Here is a 14,087-nt window from a genome sequence, read left to right on the forward strand (position 1 = left end):
GAAAACCTGGCCGTGGAAATGGGAGCAAAGGGAGAACATGGGGAGGATGGGGTTGATGGCCCCAAACCCCTCCTGGCCACACCATTGGGCTGTGCCTTTATACCCCATAAGGATTCAGCTGCTGTGGGTGCTCCCCTGCCCTGTTTGCTCAGCTCCTACATCAAACTCCACCGATTACCAACCCTTCAAACCTTTCTGGTCATTTTGGAGGAAAATCCAGACGCTGTCCCAGCACAGCGGTGACCAAGACACTTCACAGGGCAACCCATCTCTTGAGTTCCCTGGGAGGTGTGAATAATCTCAGGGCCTGTTCACACACAGCCTGGTCCACCCATGCTGCATCCCTCAGCAGCTGCTTCATACTTACCCCATGTGAGGGATAGGTCAGCCAACCCCAGTCCCCTGGCATCGTTGACGTGTCAAGCAAGTTCACTGGAAAACACAGGAACAAAATGCTGTGTTAGAAAGCTTGCTCTACGGTGGGAGCAGGGGAAACAAAGCACCACAACTGACCCCTCCTCATTCACCCATCGTGGGACACCTTGCAGTTAGCGACAGAGACCCATCTGGCTGTAGCTCAGTTCAATGGCAAGAAATGCTGCTCCCCAGAGCTGCTGGTATGCAGCAGAGTTGGGCTGTGGTCACAAGAGAAAGCAGTGTAGTCTTTTGGGTTGGATGGGGCCCTGGGCATCCTGATCTGGTGGTTGGCAACCAGCTCATGGCAGGGGTTTGGAGCTGGATGGTCTTTAATGTCCCCTCCAACCTAAGCCCTTCCGTGATTCCATCATTCTGTGATTTCGAAGATGAGGGGCTGCAAACAATGGGTCAGTGGGGATGCAGAGCAGGAGGAGCTTGGGAAATGAAAGCCAGAAGTGCCATGTTCTCTACCATCCCCACCTGAGCCAGTGCCAGCACAACTGGGGCATTCGCTTCTGCACATCCACTCTGGAGCCCCATCAAAGTCAAACTTCCAAAAACCCTTCTGCCAATAGGAGCCAGAGGTAATGATATGGAATCATAGAACCACAGAATGGTTGGGTCGGAGGGGAGCTTAAAGATTATTCAGCCCTACCTGCCAGCCATGGGCTGGCTGCTCCCCACCAGCTCAGGCTGCTCAGGGCTCATCCACGGCCTTGGGCACCTGCAGGGACAGGGCACCCACAGCTCTGGGCAGCACTGCCAGGGCCTCACCATCCTCTGAATAAAAAAATTCCCTCCAAAATCTAACCTAAATCTCTCCTCTTCATCTAACTTAAATCTCCCTCGTCCCTTCAGCCTGGTCCTAAGGTCCACATGGGGAACGAGGCTCTGCCCTGCATCCCATCTGCACCTCCAGGCTCTGGAGGGAAGGTGGCCTCGGCGGCTGTCACGGTGGGACGGGGCACATGGGGACCACAGCTGCAGCCCCACCAGAGGCCGGGCTCTGCACAAAGTGGGCCCCAGCAGCTGTAGGAACGGGTGCCACTTCCATTTACGATTACCAGGCAGGGAAGGAAAGGGGGGAGAAGGAAGCAGGGACGTGAGCTGGCTGTGAAACACCCGGACGTCATGCTCCTGACAGAGCAGATTAGGAGCTTTTGAGGCATTTATTAATGTTAGCAGAACAATTTGAAAGAATTTCCAGGGTTTCTTGTGTGACTTCATTGGCCCAACAGCAGGCCGAGCCCCTCTGCTCGCTGCAAGGCGCTGCTCCCACTGCTAGAGAGGCCCCTTGCCCTCAGCACGGAGTAATTACCTCGGAGATCTCAAATCCATTTTTATTTGTTATTGTTAATCTGAAGATTTTCTGCCTATTTTCCCTGGGTAATTCGCCCAGCAGGAGCCCGGGCTGCGGAGTTTCCCTGCTCTCCGTGCTGGAGCACGGTGCCGACGACCCTCGGCAGGACAGCCGTGAGCAGGGCTGCGTTCACGGCCCCGCTCCCCCCGCTGTCTCCATGCCCTTATTCCCACGCTGCGATGCACGAAGCTGGGCACGCCTGCAGCTCGCTGCAGAACGGGCTCCAGGAGCACCAGGGTTGGTCACAGCGCTGCAGCGTGGGGCGCAGAGTGGAGTCGGAGCATGCAGCCCCATGGTGGGATGTTCCCCAGTGCTGGAATAACAGCTCTGAGACAGACACGCATGGAGCCAGATCATATACTGAGAGTTGTGGTTATGGTTAGGGTTAGGGTCGTGGCTAAGGTTATGTTTAGGCTTGTTATATGTTAAGAGTTATGGTTAGGGTTAGGCTCATGGTTGGGGTTATGGCTATGGTTAGAGTTATGGTTAGGGTCATGGTTGGGTTAGGCTTAGGGTTAGAGTTGGTTTAGACTTGGCTTTAGGCTTAAGGTCAGGCTTAGGTTTAGGTTAGCCTTCTTTCAGGTGCTTTGCTGCACAGCACTGCATAAGCACGCGTTCCCTGCAGCACTCCTGTGGAGCGGATTACTCGTGGCTCTTTGCAGGAAGAGGGCTAAGATATTTCTTTATTCCATAGAAAGCGTTTCTGCAAAGCGCATACAGGGGTCTGACACGTTAAGCCCACTGCAGTGGTCACTGCACAAACAGGAAGGCATTCTCTGACACAGGGCTCTCACATTAAGTTCCTATAGAGCAAACATGAGGCTGTGCACATGAGGACCTGCCTAGCAGCACTACTGCATGCCGTGCTCAGATACAGAATCACAGAATGGTTTGAGTTGGAAGGGACCCTAACGGCTGTCTTGTCCAACCCCACTGCAAAGAACAGGGACACCCACAGCTCCGTCAGGTGCTCAGAAGTCAGCCTCAGCATACAGAAGTCCACTGGTGCAACAGCCCTGCCAGTGAGCTCTGAGACAAACTGAAGCACGGTCTGCAGTGTGGTTGGTCCAAAGCACTGCAGGGAGCCGTGCCGTGCTCCTGGTGCTGAGCTCCAGCCCTAACTGCAGGGAATCACTGGCTTAGCTGGCAGAGTCTGCACAGCCCTCCTTGGCTCCTCACCCGAGCTCCTTCCCAAAGTCCAACTGGGAACCAAACTGCGAACCTTATCCAGCACCTTGTGGGTGATGTCCCAGCCACAATCGCTTCCCCGGAGGCTGGGGCCTTGACGCAGGAGGGCAAGCAAGCAAGTCCATCACAAAGGACTCCTTTCAGCCGAAATGCTTCTCAGAAAACCTGCTGGTTTGGGAGACCTCTATCCTACAGCTGGGTAATTCTGTTTGATGTTATGGACTGTCCGCATGTATCAGTCTCAAACTGCAAGCTCTTTTTTTTCCTTCCTGAGCACCATTTTGATTTCCACTATTCTGCGCCTTGGCTTTGACTCGGCGTATTGAGCCAAAACACCAGGAGGTGTCAGGGGGAATTCTCGCACTGATGGAAGAGCTGTCAAGTCTGATTGCCCGTTCGAATGGAAGCACCTACAGAGCTGCAAGGTTGCTTCCCCGGCTCAAACTGGGGTGTTGAGCTGGAGTCTCACGCAAGGGAGACCGACTTGAAGATTTGCACCGTGTAATGCGGCGCAATTAGCACACACTGCAATCTCATCCGTGCAGGAGCCAAAGAGTAGATGTATGTGTATGCATTTATATGTCAAAAAGTAGATATACGTATGCCAGAAAGTAGATATACGTTTGTGTGGACGTGTGTTTATTTATACACACCCGCATCTACATTTATAGGCGTATCTCCTCCAGATTCATGCCCATATTCACATCTACCAAATTCCAGTTCCCACTTGGGATAAAGGAGCTCACATCCAGGAAACTCACGTTTTGCCTGCACCCCCATATCCATTACCCACGGATATCCCTCCCTTCAGAGGGAATGCTCCCAAGTCCTTCCCAACACTTGGGCTGGTGACCAACACATTGCATCGCCGTGCCCAGTAGTGCCAGCACACGAGCGGTGCCGTGGGAGCTGCTGCTGCCCAGTGCAGGGTGCACGGTGGGGCAGCGGCACATTGGGGGACGTGCTGAGCCTCAGCATCCAGAAAACCAGTGGGGGACCAAAGAGGGCTCAGAGATCCCTCATAATTGTTAACCCACTGCGATCCTCGCTCTAATTACTCCACGGTCTCCCTCCCAGGCAGTGGGCTTTGTAGCGCAGACGTGGGGAGGAAGGGTCAGTGGGAGCAGCCCTGTTCCCTTGGGCTTCAGTTCCTCTCTATCACAACTTCAAAGGCCTCCCAAGATTCACAGCAAGGTTCTTCCCCCCCCCCCCCCCCCCACAAAAACGCCTTTTGCATTGATAATTAAACCCTTAGCAGTACGGTTGGACGCTTCGGCTCCCCGCCACCCGAGGCTCAACCTGTGCACCCCAAAGGGCTCTGCCCACCCCACGGCACCCCACGGCCATAATCCGCTCAGTGTGGGGAGGGCTGCCCTCAGCGGGGATGGCGGCAGGGCTATGGGAAAGGGGCAGGGAGAGGCTCCCTGGCAGGGGGGGAACAAGAGGCAGCGGCTTTCATGTCCCATAATCTCAGGCAGGATGTTGGAGGGGCAGGTGGGGCCAGGAGGGGTCAGCTATTTGTATCCCACTGTTTAATCCACCAGCCCGCTGAATAGCTGGTTGTGACCCCTCCAAACTCGAGGAAGGGGGAAAAATCGCACTGCAAAGCCGTGTCCTCCTGGCCTCGGAGCATCGGGGGGAGACAGGATGGGACGCTTCGTTTTCAGGCTCCCGTTTCCTGAGACAGCAGCACTTCCAGACTGACACCAGCCCGAGGGCAGGGCATTTTGAGCCCCATGGATGTGGGTCAGCACCAGCACAGGCTTTGTCTGCCCGGGACACAGCGGGGACGATGCTCACACCAGGACCCGATGGCCTCTGCTGCCCTGAGAGGAAATGCAGGAAAGCGTCGGGGGTGAATAGAAAAGAGCTCGCCAAAACCCAGCACGAAGATGGGATTTTCACCTTGCTGGAAACGCCAAAATGAGGCTGAAAATAATAGATTAGAAAGAAGCATTTTCAAACTCTTGCCATGAAAAAGCAGTGCTTGGGTTTGGACGCGCCCCAGTTCCCATCGCAGGATTTCTTGTCAGACCTTTGGATTATCACTGTGAACTTTCTGTATTTAATTTTGTATCATTTTTGTTTTGTTTTGTTTTTTTACTGCGTCGGGAGCAGCAACGCCTGCAAGGTCTGCCCAGAGGGTCACCCCTTTTCAATAGACCACGAGCAGGAAATACTTTGATGCAGGAAGAAAGCTTGTTTGTTCAATCTGTGCTAACAAAAAAAGCTGCGGTTCGGGTTTTAAACATAAAATAATCAACCTGATCCTTCCTCCTCCCTGCATGGTATCGAGCAGGATAATATGCAGCGCGAGGGCATAACCTGTGGTAGTACTGAGATGTCGTGAGGTAATGTGAAATAATAATAATAATAAAAAAAGAAACAAAACAAAACACTCTGAATAAAGCATTTCCGAGGCTAAAAATCTTGACATTCAAGGACAGGGGAAAAGAAAGAGATCAACACAAAAAGCATCAAAAGCCAAACAGCCTTCTTGCTTGAAAATACAGGTGAGAAAATATAGACATGAAATGTTGGTGTTTCTCGCTGCTGATGCTTGCGTGCAGTGGGACAGCGGGGCTAATTGGGCGTGCTGGCTTAGGGAAGAAAATTAAAGCCAGGGCAGTGGTGCACGTCCCGGTGTGTGGCACACACAGCTCTGAATGGAAAGAACCCATAGGAAATGTTGGAATATGAGAGTTGTGCCCACGGCCGGAGGGGATGGAGCTACTGCAGGGCTACGGGGTGGATGGGCTCGTTGTAATTCAGGGCAGAAGAGCGAGGAGGAGGTGGGAAGACTCTGGGGAAGGGGGGTGAGAAAGGTCAGGGAGGCGAGGAACTCCATGGAAACATCCGATGTGTGTGAAGGGAAGGAGCGTGAGCGTGGCAAGGATGGGGAAAGGGCAGCAGCATCAGGAAGGGCTCTGCAAGCCCTTGTGTCCAGTCCTGGGGGAGACATTCCCACCCTTGATCCTTCGGGGTGGTGCCTACACCAGCCTGAATCGCCCTTCTCTCCTCTCACATATGTTGGGTATAAGTGAATTCACACTTTCACCTGTCCTCGGGGGATGAGCTCCTACCAAGTGAACCCCAATTTCACTCAGCACTTCCACTCCGCGGCTGCACACCATGTTCCCCTTCACCTATCTGCTGCCTGTGTGGGATTTTGCATTGCCCACCTCTCCTGCCCCAAACAGGGTCCTTTGGAGCATCCCACGCAGTGACCGATGCCGCATGCAGCCTGCTGGCTTCTTCCAGTGCTGTGACCAGCTCCCCATGAAATCCGGGCTTCCAAAGCCAGACAAACTGAAAATGAAGTCACAGAACACGGGAAAGGCTTTGGGTTTTTAGCCTTGGTCTGCGTTGCTCCCCCTGCATCAGACGGAGCCAACTTGAAATTCAGATTTCTCAGGGTCTTGTCAATTCAAACACTGAAGGTCTCCGGGATGGAGGATTTTGGCCATAGCCCCTCCAGGACATCTCTCTAGGAATTTTAAATTAAAAGAATAAAATAAAATAAAATAAAATAAAATAAAATAAAATAAAATAAAATAAAATAAAATACAATAAAAATAAAATAAAATAAAATAAAATAAAATAAAATAAAATAAAATAAAATAAAATAAAATAAAATAAAATAAAATAAAATAAAATAAGAAGTAAACGGGAATGTATTCACTCAGCAGACATGGCCCGATGCGCTCAGCCCAACAGCAAAAGAATCCCTTCTGCAACAGGCACCCATCATCCCACTGCCTCCTCCACCCCAGCGGTCCTGGCAAAGATTGGAGGTTTTTCCCTAGAATATTCATTAAGAAAATGTGTTATTTTTGCTGGTGTGCTTGGTTACCTGCATCACTTGGGCAGGTTTGGATGAGAGCAGTTGATGTTGCTGGATGCTTTTCCTAATTTCTCTGAGGATATCTCTCAGTTTCAAACCCGTTGTCTAAATCACGTTTAGCTCTTTGTTAATCAGTGAGTTAATTTAAACAAGCTAATTCCTTTAATGACAATTAGTTCGCTTACTTAAAAACCGCTTTCTAAAACTGAACATGGACAAAAACACCAATCCTAAAACCATTGGAGTGGACGGGGCGGAATAGCTCTTCCCGTGAGGAATGATTTTTAAAGGCTAAAAATCTTACAGCGCAATTTCCTAACAGAATTTCCTCCTTGTAAGACTCGCAAGGCTTCTCCTCCTCATCAGGCTTCATCATCTGGGTGAATTAATCACCAAGCTTGAAGCCGGTGGTTGCCCAACGCTCAATCCCAACCGGCTGCTCGCGCTCCGCGCGCCGTTCAGGCACCCGATATTCTCCACATGGAAAAGTGGAGATGGAGCAGAAGGTGCAGGCGTCACAGGATGGAGGAAAAGCCTTTGAGAGAGGGATTTATGGAGCTCCTGGGCTGGTTGTGAGGGTTGCGAGGCACCGCGGCCATGGGTTGCTTTTGGGTCGCGCGAGCGAAGCCTAACAAGAACCAATGGCCGGAAGGTGAAACCAGACAAATTTGTATCAGGGAAAAAAACAAAACAAAACAAAACGAACGGAAAAGGTCCAATTATTTTTACCACGGAGCCATTGGAACGAATGATTAAAGAAAGCGACGGTTCTGCTTTCTGATCTCAGATAAATGTCGCGTACCTTCGCGGGCAAACACAATCTGCTGGCGTTTATCGGCGTGGGCAGAGCGGATCTGGAAAGGACGACGTCCTGCAGGTGATTATTTATGGGGTTTTGGTCTGTTTTGTTTGTTTTTTTAGCAGGAAATACACCTGCACAACCCCACCGCTCACTCCTGGGGCCGAATGGGTTAATTGCTTCTGTGGGGCAGGAGAGCAATTTTGAGTGTTGTTCATGCTACCGGGTTAGGAGAACCAACTATCAAAACCAGGGCAAGAATAGAGTTATCATATGAATGGAGTCATTGGGAGATAAAGGAGCACCGAGGGCTGCGGCGAGGCGCAGGACCCGACCGAAACAAAGAGCAGAGGTATTGGGATCACAGCACAAATCCCACGCCGGCTGCTCCCCTCCTGCCTCAGCAGCTACGGGCGTTCCTTTCCTTTCGTTCCGTTTCTTTTTAGGAAATTTTTTTATTATTATTATTTTTTTTTGCCTTCTCTCTCCAGTAATTTTTCATCAATCCTAAATAAATAAATAAATAGATAGATAGAGAGACAGATAAATAAATAAATAAACAGGGATTTCCTTCCCTGTTCCCTTCCTGCAGGGATGGATCGCTTTTTCCTGCCATACTTTGATCTGGATTCATCAGATCCATTTCTGCCCTCACCAAAATGGGCTCCCGTTTGCTTTCGCTGTACGTGAAGCCCTTCAGTACTTCGGGAAATAAAGATTTGAGGATGTGGTTTAAAAAAAAAACAAACAAAAAACAACAACAAACACAGACAGAAAGGAAGCGCATTTTGTGCACCGCAAATTTTTCCTGCAAATTTTGGCGTTTGCTTTTTCCAGAAGTTTGGTAAAGTAGGAGCACAGGAAATAAAGGCGGGGATAGGAGCACCCCTCAGCCCTCTGACAGTCACACCACACTCACAGTGTTGGCTTTCCAGCAGCATTCTGCGTGCAAACAAACAAACAAACAAAAAAACCCCAAAATTATGCCTTGACAAACCTGATTTATTCCTATTTTCTAAACACAACCAGAATCCGCTCCCCACCTCGAAGCGGCGCCCCTCCAACCCCGCCACCTCCGCCCAACGTCGGCGCTCACCAAAACCCTCTCGTTTCCCATTCCCACTGAGGAGCAGAGCGTCCTCAAAGTCTTTTCACAACTGCGAAAGGATTTCCTCTGCCTTTCAGCGCTCTGCTTGCCCGCAGCCCCGACTTCGGCGCTGCCGCAGAAGGGTTGGCAAAGGAGCGCTGAATAAAGGCACGGATGAGTTTTACCTTTTTTTTTTCTTTTTTTTTTCTGTTTGAGCAGAGGGGCAATTAATGAGATTACAATCGGGAGATTAGCAGAGGAGATTGGCACAAACCCTCCTCGGCGCCGCGCGGCGGCCCCAGTTGCGGCGGCGAAGGGGAAACGTTGGGTTTTCCCATCCTCCTCCTCCATCACCACCAGCGAGGATCTCCACCACCCGTGGCCGCTCTCCCTCTCCCCTCTGTTTGCACAAATCCAGAACCCCACCTTATCTATTTATTTTTTGTCCAATTCTTCCTTTTTCTTTTTTTTCCCTCCCCTGCCACACGTTTTCCCTCCTCCCGCACGTTCAGCCATTTCGGAGGTGATGCTGCTCCATCCTCTACCTCCCACCATTCCCCACGCTCCCTACGTGCCCCAAAACCCCGTGGTCCCCCACCACGTCAGCCCCACAGTGAGCGGGATCAGACCCAGCCCCACAGCGGGATGTGAAGGGCCATTTTCCAGCAGAAAACACAATTCTGCCACGCGCGCACCAAGCTCGAAATTGTGGCAATTTCTGCTCTGTTTCAACACAGCAAAGATATTTTGTTTTCTGTTATTTAACTTCGATGCGTGATGTCATGTAAAATATCACGAATGCTTTCTCCTTCACAACTCAGTGTTTATACTCTCAATATCTCACTATTTCCGAATTATTATATGCATTATTACAACTTTTTTTAGATGCAAAGCAATACAACAATTTCAAACAAATTTTTTTTTTTTTTTTTGAGTTTTTCCAAGTCTTTCCCACTGAGACCATTCAGTACCCTTCAGATTTTCTCTTCCCCACAAAATACCTGAGTTTTGGCTTTCAATCTATTTTGCAATGATCAGCACACCAAGCTGTGGGGATTTCCCATAGACCTGCGATCCCCACTTACTGCCTGCTCCCTTTCCCATGATACTGACTGCGAAAAAAAAAAAAACAACAAAAAAAAACCATGAGTAAATGGAATTAAAAAATTAATAGCTTGAAACATCCTGGGGAAAAAACAAAAAATAAAACAAAAAAAAACACACAAAAAAACCACAAAAAAACAGCTTTGCAGGGAAGAGAAAGGCTTTATGAGCTCTTGGGGTTGGAGTTATGGCTATGGTTACAGTTGGGGTTCTGGTTGTGGTTTGGGTTACGGTTAGGGATAATGATGGGGTTAGGTTAAAGTTATGGTTACAGATTCAAGGCTAGGTCTAGGGCTCGGATTAGGGCTGGGGTTAGAGTTAGGGTTAGGTTTGGGGTCAGGGTTGGAGTTAGGTTTGAGTAACCATGTGTGATCATGGCCATGGCAAGCACCCTGGTTGCCCTGGCTGTGGGCATGTGCTGTAGGGTTACGTTTTTTTTATGTTCTGATTTTTAGGTGGTTTTGTGTGGAGCCAGAAGTTGACTCTGTGATCCTTATGGATCCCTTCCAAATTGTGATTCTAGGATTCTTTGAAGCCCAGCACAGGCAGGAGGCTGCAAGGCCGTATCAGCCCTATGCCAGCCTCAACCTGCAGCCCCACAGCAGCCCTGGTGCAGGCAGTGTTGTCCTTCTGACCCAGTGCCCTGCACTGCTGCGTGCCACACAGCCAGCACTGTGAATGCTTCTCTGCCCCTTTGGTTGGGCCCAGCTGATGCAGAATCTTTCTGCACCGCCATGGAGCCGTGCTCAGGATGGTGGAAATGCGGATTTCTTTGGGGAATACGGAGGGACACCACTGCAGGATCCCACACGTCCTCCTGATGCCATCCCACTGCCTTGCCCACCCCCCCCAGCCCAGACCCCATCTGCCGCATCCCCCCCAGAGCCCTGCACATCCCTCACCCCGCACATTAGCTTTCTTCTCCAAATATCCTGGGGAAAGCCCCAGTCTTCCCACGTTTGGGACCCAGGTATCCCCGCAGACCCCACAAAACCCACCGCAGCACAGACATCATTACAGGAGGCCCTGACCCTGCTCACAGCACAGCCAGGGCCCGCACTTTGCACATCTGCATTTTGCCTTTGCTTTGGGGCAGGCGCAAGGACAGCAGTAAGAGTAGGGGCAGCCAAAGGTCAGTGTCTGGCTCCCCTCTCGTGCTCTGCCCATGGCCAGGGTGAGATGAGGTCAGGCTGGCTGCTCTGCTCGGAGCTCCCTGTGCCAACGCTGGGAGCCTGGGGGAGCACAGGGCCCTGAGCATGGGCAGCAGCACGGAGCAGGGGGTTGGGGGGCTGGGGTCCACTCCTCATCCCACAAAGCCCATCTCCAGCAGCGAGAGCCTGAGGCAAGGGCAGGAAGGAAAGCCAGTGGGAAATGAGCAGAAGTGCAGGGATGCAGGGGTAGGAGTAACAGAGAGCTAAAAATGGGTAACACAGGTAAGGAAGAGATGACGGCTGGGAGGGGAGGTAGGGCTGCGTGTTGGAAGATGGCAGCAGGAAGCCAGTCCTGCTGGGCGCTGCTAAGGGCATGAAGCAGCCCGTGGGCCTCAGTGTGGCAGGAGGACATCAGAGCTGCAGCAAGGAGAAGGGAGGGATGCCACCACCATCACGGCAGGGACATCGGCACCAGGCTCGCTGCGGCTGTCGGGCGTAGCAGAAGGGAGGAAGGATGCTGCTGCCAGTGCCAAGGACACGCTTGGGAGTGGGAACAGCAGATCTCCGGGTGATGAAGATCAGCAGCCCTGGGAAGCAGTCACACCACTGCCAGCACGGAAGGAGACGAGCGAGCGGATGACAGGCAGCGGGAGCAGCGCTGCCGTACCGAGGGGGCCTGAGCCGGTGGTTGCAAGGCCGGCATGGGCTGGGGCTGAGCACAGCCGGGAGCCAGGTGCAGGCCTGTCAGCACCGACACCAAGATCCTGGCAGAGGGTCCCTGCCCCAATCCCTGCTTCCCACTTCGGAAGTTCACAGCCCTTTCCCTCGCCACAAGTTTCCCACCTGAGCCCTTCCAGCTCCCACCGCCCGCTCCCGCATGCACCCCCTGCACAGCCCTCCCTCGCCCACCCCGCGGCCCCACCAGCACACCTTGAGCTGACACCACAGCCACAGCTCAGCTGGTCTGCACGGCCCCAGCTCCCAGCACAGCCACCCCTGCGTGCTGCAGCAGAGCCCTCGCGGGGGAAGGCCGGGCAGAGCTCCCAGGTGTTGCTGCAGAGATCGAGTCCTGCCCAGCTCCGAAGTTTAGCCACAGTGCAGAAGCTCCAGGAGCAGCAAACTCAGGCAGGCAGGAGCCCGGCTCTGCTCCCCTGAGAGCAGGGAGAGGCAAAGACCAGCAGAGATCCTCCTGACCACAAACCCCACTGACACATCCAAACCCACAGCCACGATCCCCCCCAAACGCTGCCCCACGGCACCGGGGCCACCTCACGTCCTACCTTCACTGGTGGTGGCAGACAGGCAGGCAGCCAAAGCGATGACGATGGAGAGCGAGGACGTCAGGTCCCCCTGTGCCCATGCCATGGTCCGGTGGGGCCGCCGGCTGCGGGATGGGGCTGCCGCGGTGGTCTCGGCACCTTTGCGATCGAGCGCCCGGAGCTACGGCACACGCCGGCTCATGCAAAGGCACTTTGCGCACATTGCTCGCATCCACACAGGCGAGCGGCTCGGCGGGGAGGGCGCAGCCTGCCTGTCACCGCTCGCAAGCCAATGGGGTGGGTGGGCTCTGCAGCGAGCCCCCCTTCCCGCTCCGCACGCACACGCTGGACCCAGCCGGAGCATCCCGACCACGGGCTCCCGCTCCCCCCCCCGGCCGTCCCCCCCGTCTCTTGACGCTGTGCTCCCCGCCGTCCCCCTTTTGTGGCTCCACTCCGCTGCTGTGAAAGCCGAACCTCCAGCCCGGTGCTGTGGCCGTGCCTCCTGTCCCGGCCCGTGGGATGGATTGGCTGTCAGAGGGGACAGAGTTGCTCAGAGGTTTCCCCTTCGGCTGGCAAAACAGGGGGCACAAGCTTGGTCAGGATCAGGCAGAAGGGGAGGTGGGATTGCTCTTCAGTTCTGGTGCACAGGGAAGATGAGAACCTATTGCATGTGTTCCCCTCGCACATCCAGGGCCCAAGGAGACAGCCAAGCCCCTGCCTCTGTGCCACATCAAAACAGAGCCTGGGAGGATGCAGACCCCCAGCAGATCTCCCACCCAGGTGGGCAAAGGGGCCCTGCATGAGGTCAGGGCTGCCTGGACATGAAGCATCTCCCTGCTGCCTGCCAGGCACCTTCCTGCTTGGAGCTGCTGGCATTGCTGAGCGAGCCAGGTGAGCGTCTTGTCCAGCATTCAACACTCAGCATCTACCAGATCCCCTCCAGCTGCCACCGTTGCTTCTCCATCCGAGTGCTGAGCGGTCACTGATACCCAGCTGTAATCACTGCAGTGTTGGCTCCCACCTGTGCCATCAGAGGTGTCCTTATCTGCTTGTTCATGGCTGGGCAGGACAATCTGTGATCGTAGCCCTGGCCAAACTCATCCCAACAGGAGCCCCCCATGGCACTGCCAGCAGCCACTACCACTGCAGCCCGAGGGGCTCCCAGCCCATCTCACAGCCCGGTGCTGACAATTCCCCATTCACAGCAGCTGAGGATTGTGCCTGCAGGGACACATCCGCAGCACTCATCACCAGGACCTGGGAACGACCTGGCTCATCGGGTCCCTCCGGCTCGTTTTCCCCTCTGGCAGCCTGGGAAAGCCATCTACCAGCAGACAGCGCTGGAGAGGTCCTGTCATCAGTGGTATCGCAGGCTGGGATCGCTGAGCAGCTCAGGACATGAGCTCTCCTGTCCCCCAGTGCCCTCCCCCAGCCCCAGGTGTCCCAGCAATGTGGGTCCCCGTGGCCTTTGGCCTCGCTGTGATGCAAACTGCCATGGTTGGGCCCCTTTACAGAGCATAAAGGAGCTTTGCAGCAGCCAGCATGCCACAAGCCCAGAACTGGGGATTGGGAAACCTCTCCAAAGCATCACTAGAACTGAGGAGGTGTGTATGCGTGCAGCGGTGGGTGCAGTGGGGTGCTGAGTCCCAGCAGAGGACCATACTGTGCTCAGAGTGTCCTGAGTACCGCAGCACATGTGTTGTGTCAGAGGGAGCATTTGCATGCTGAAGCCTGCATTGCATGGGAGCCTGAAGGGGCATGGAGGAGGTTCCAGGTTAATTCGATCCTTGGCTTTGCCTTCCTACAGCTCCCCATGGCCCCACAGCTCCACATGGACCAACAGCTCCTCGTAGCCCCGCAATTCCTCATTGCTTACAG

General features: G+C 53.4%; 1 protein-coding gene across 1 annotated transcript in view; it reads right to left on the bottom strand.

Annotated features, from left to right (window-relative positions):
- EPHA8 (EPH receptor A8) overlaps window positions 1–12,571 on the bottom strand; it is a 39,322-nt gene extending 26,751 nt beyond the window's left edge. The window contains exons 1-2 of the mRNA XM_048967582.1: window positions 12,231–12,571; window positions 368–432 (exon numbers count right to left, since the gene is read on the bottom strand). Of these exons, the coding sequence (XP_048823539.1) occupies window positions 368–432; window positions 12,231–12,315 (150 nt within the window). The 5' untranslated portion in view covers window positions 12,316–12,571. The remainder of the gene's footprint in view (window positions 1–367; window positions 433–12,230) is intronic.
- Between the last annotated feature and the right edge of the window lie 1,516 nt (window positions 12,572–14,087).

Source organism: Lagopus muta, chromosome 21 (assembly GCF_023343835.1).
Source record: "Lagopus muta isolate bLagMut1 chromosome 21, bLagMut1 primary, whole genome shotgun sequence".
Taxonomy (NCBI): Eukaryota; Metazoa; Chordata; class Aves; order Galliformes; family Phasianidae; genus Lagopus; species Lagopus muta.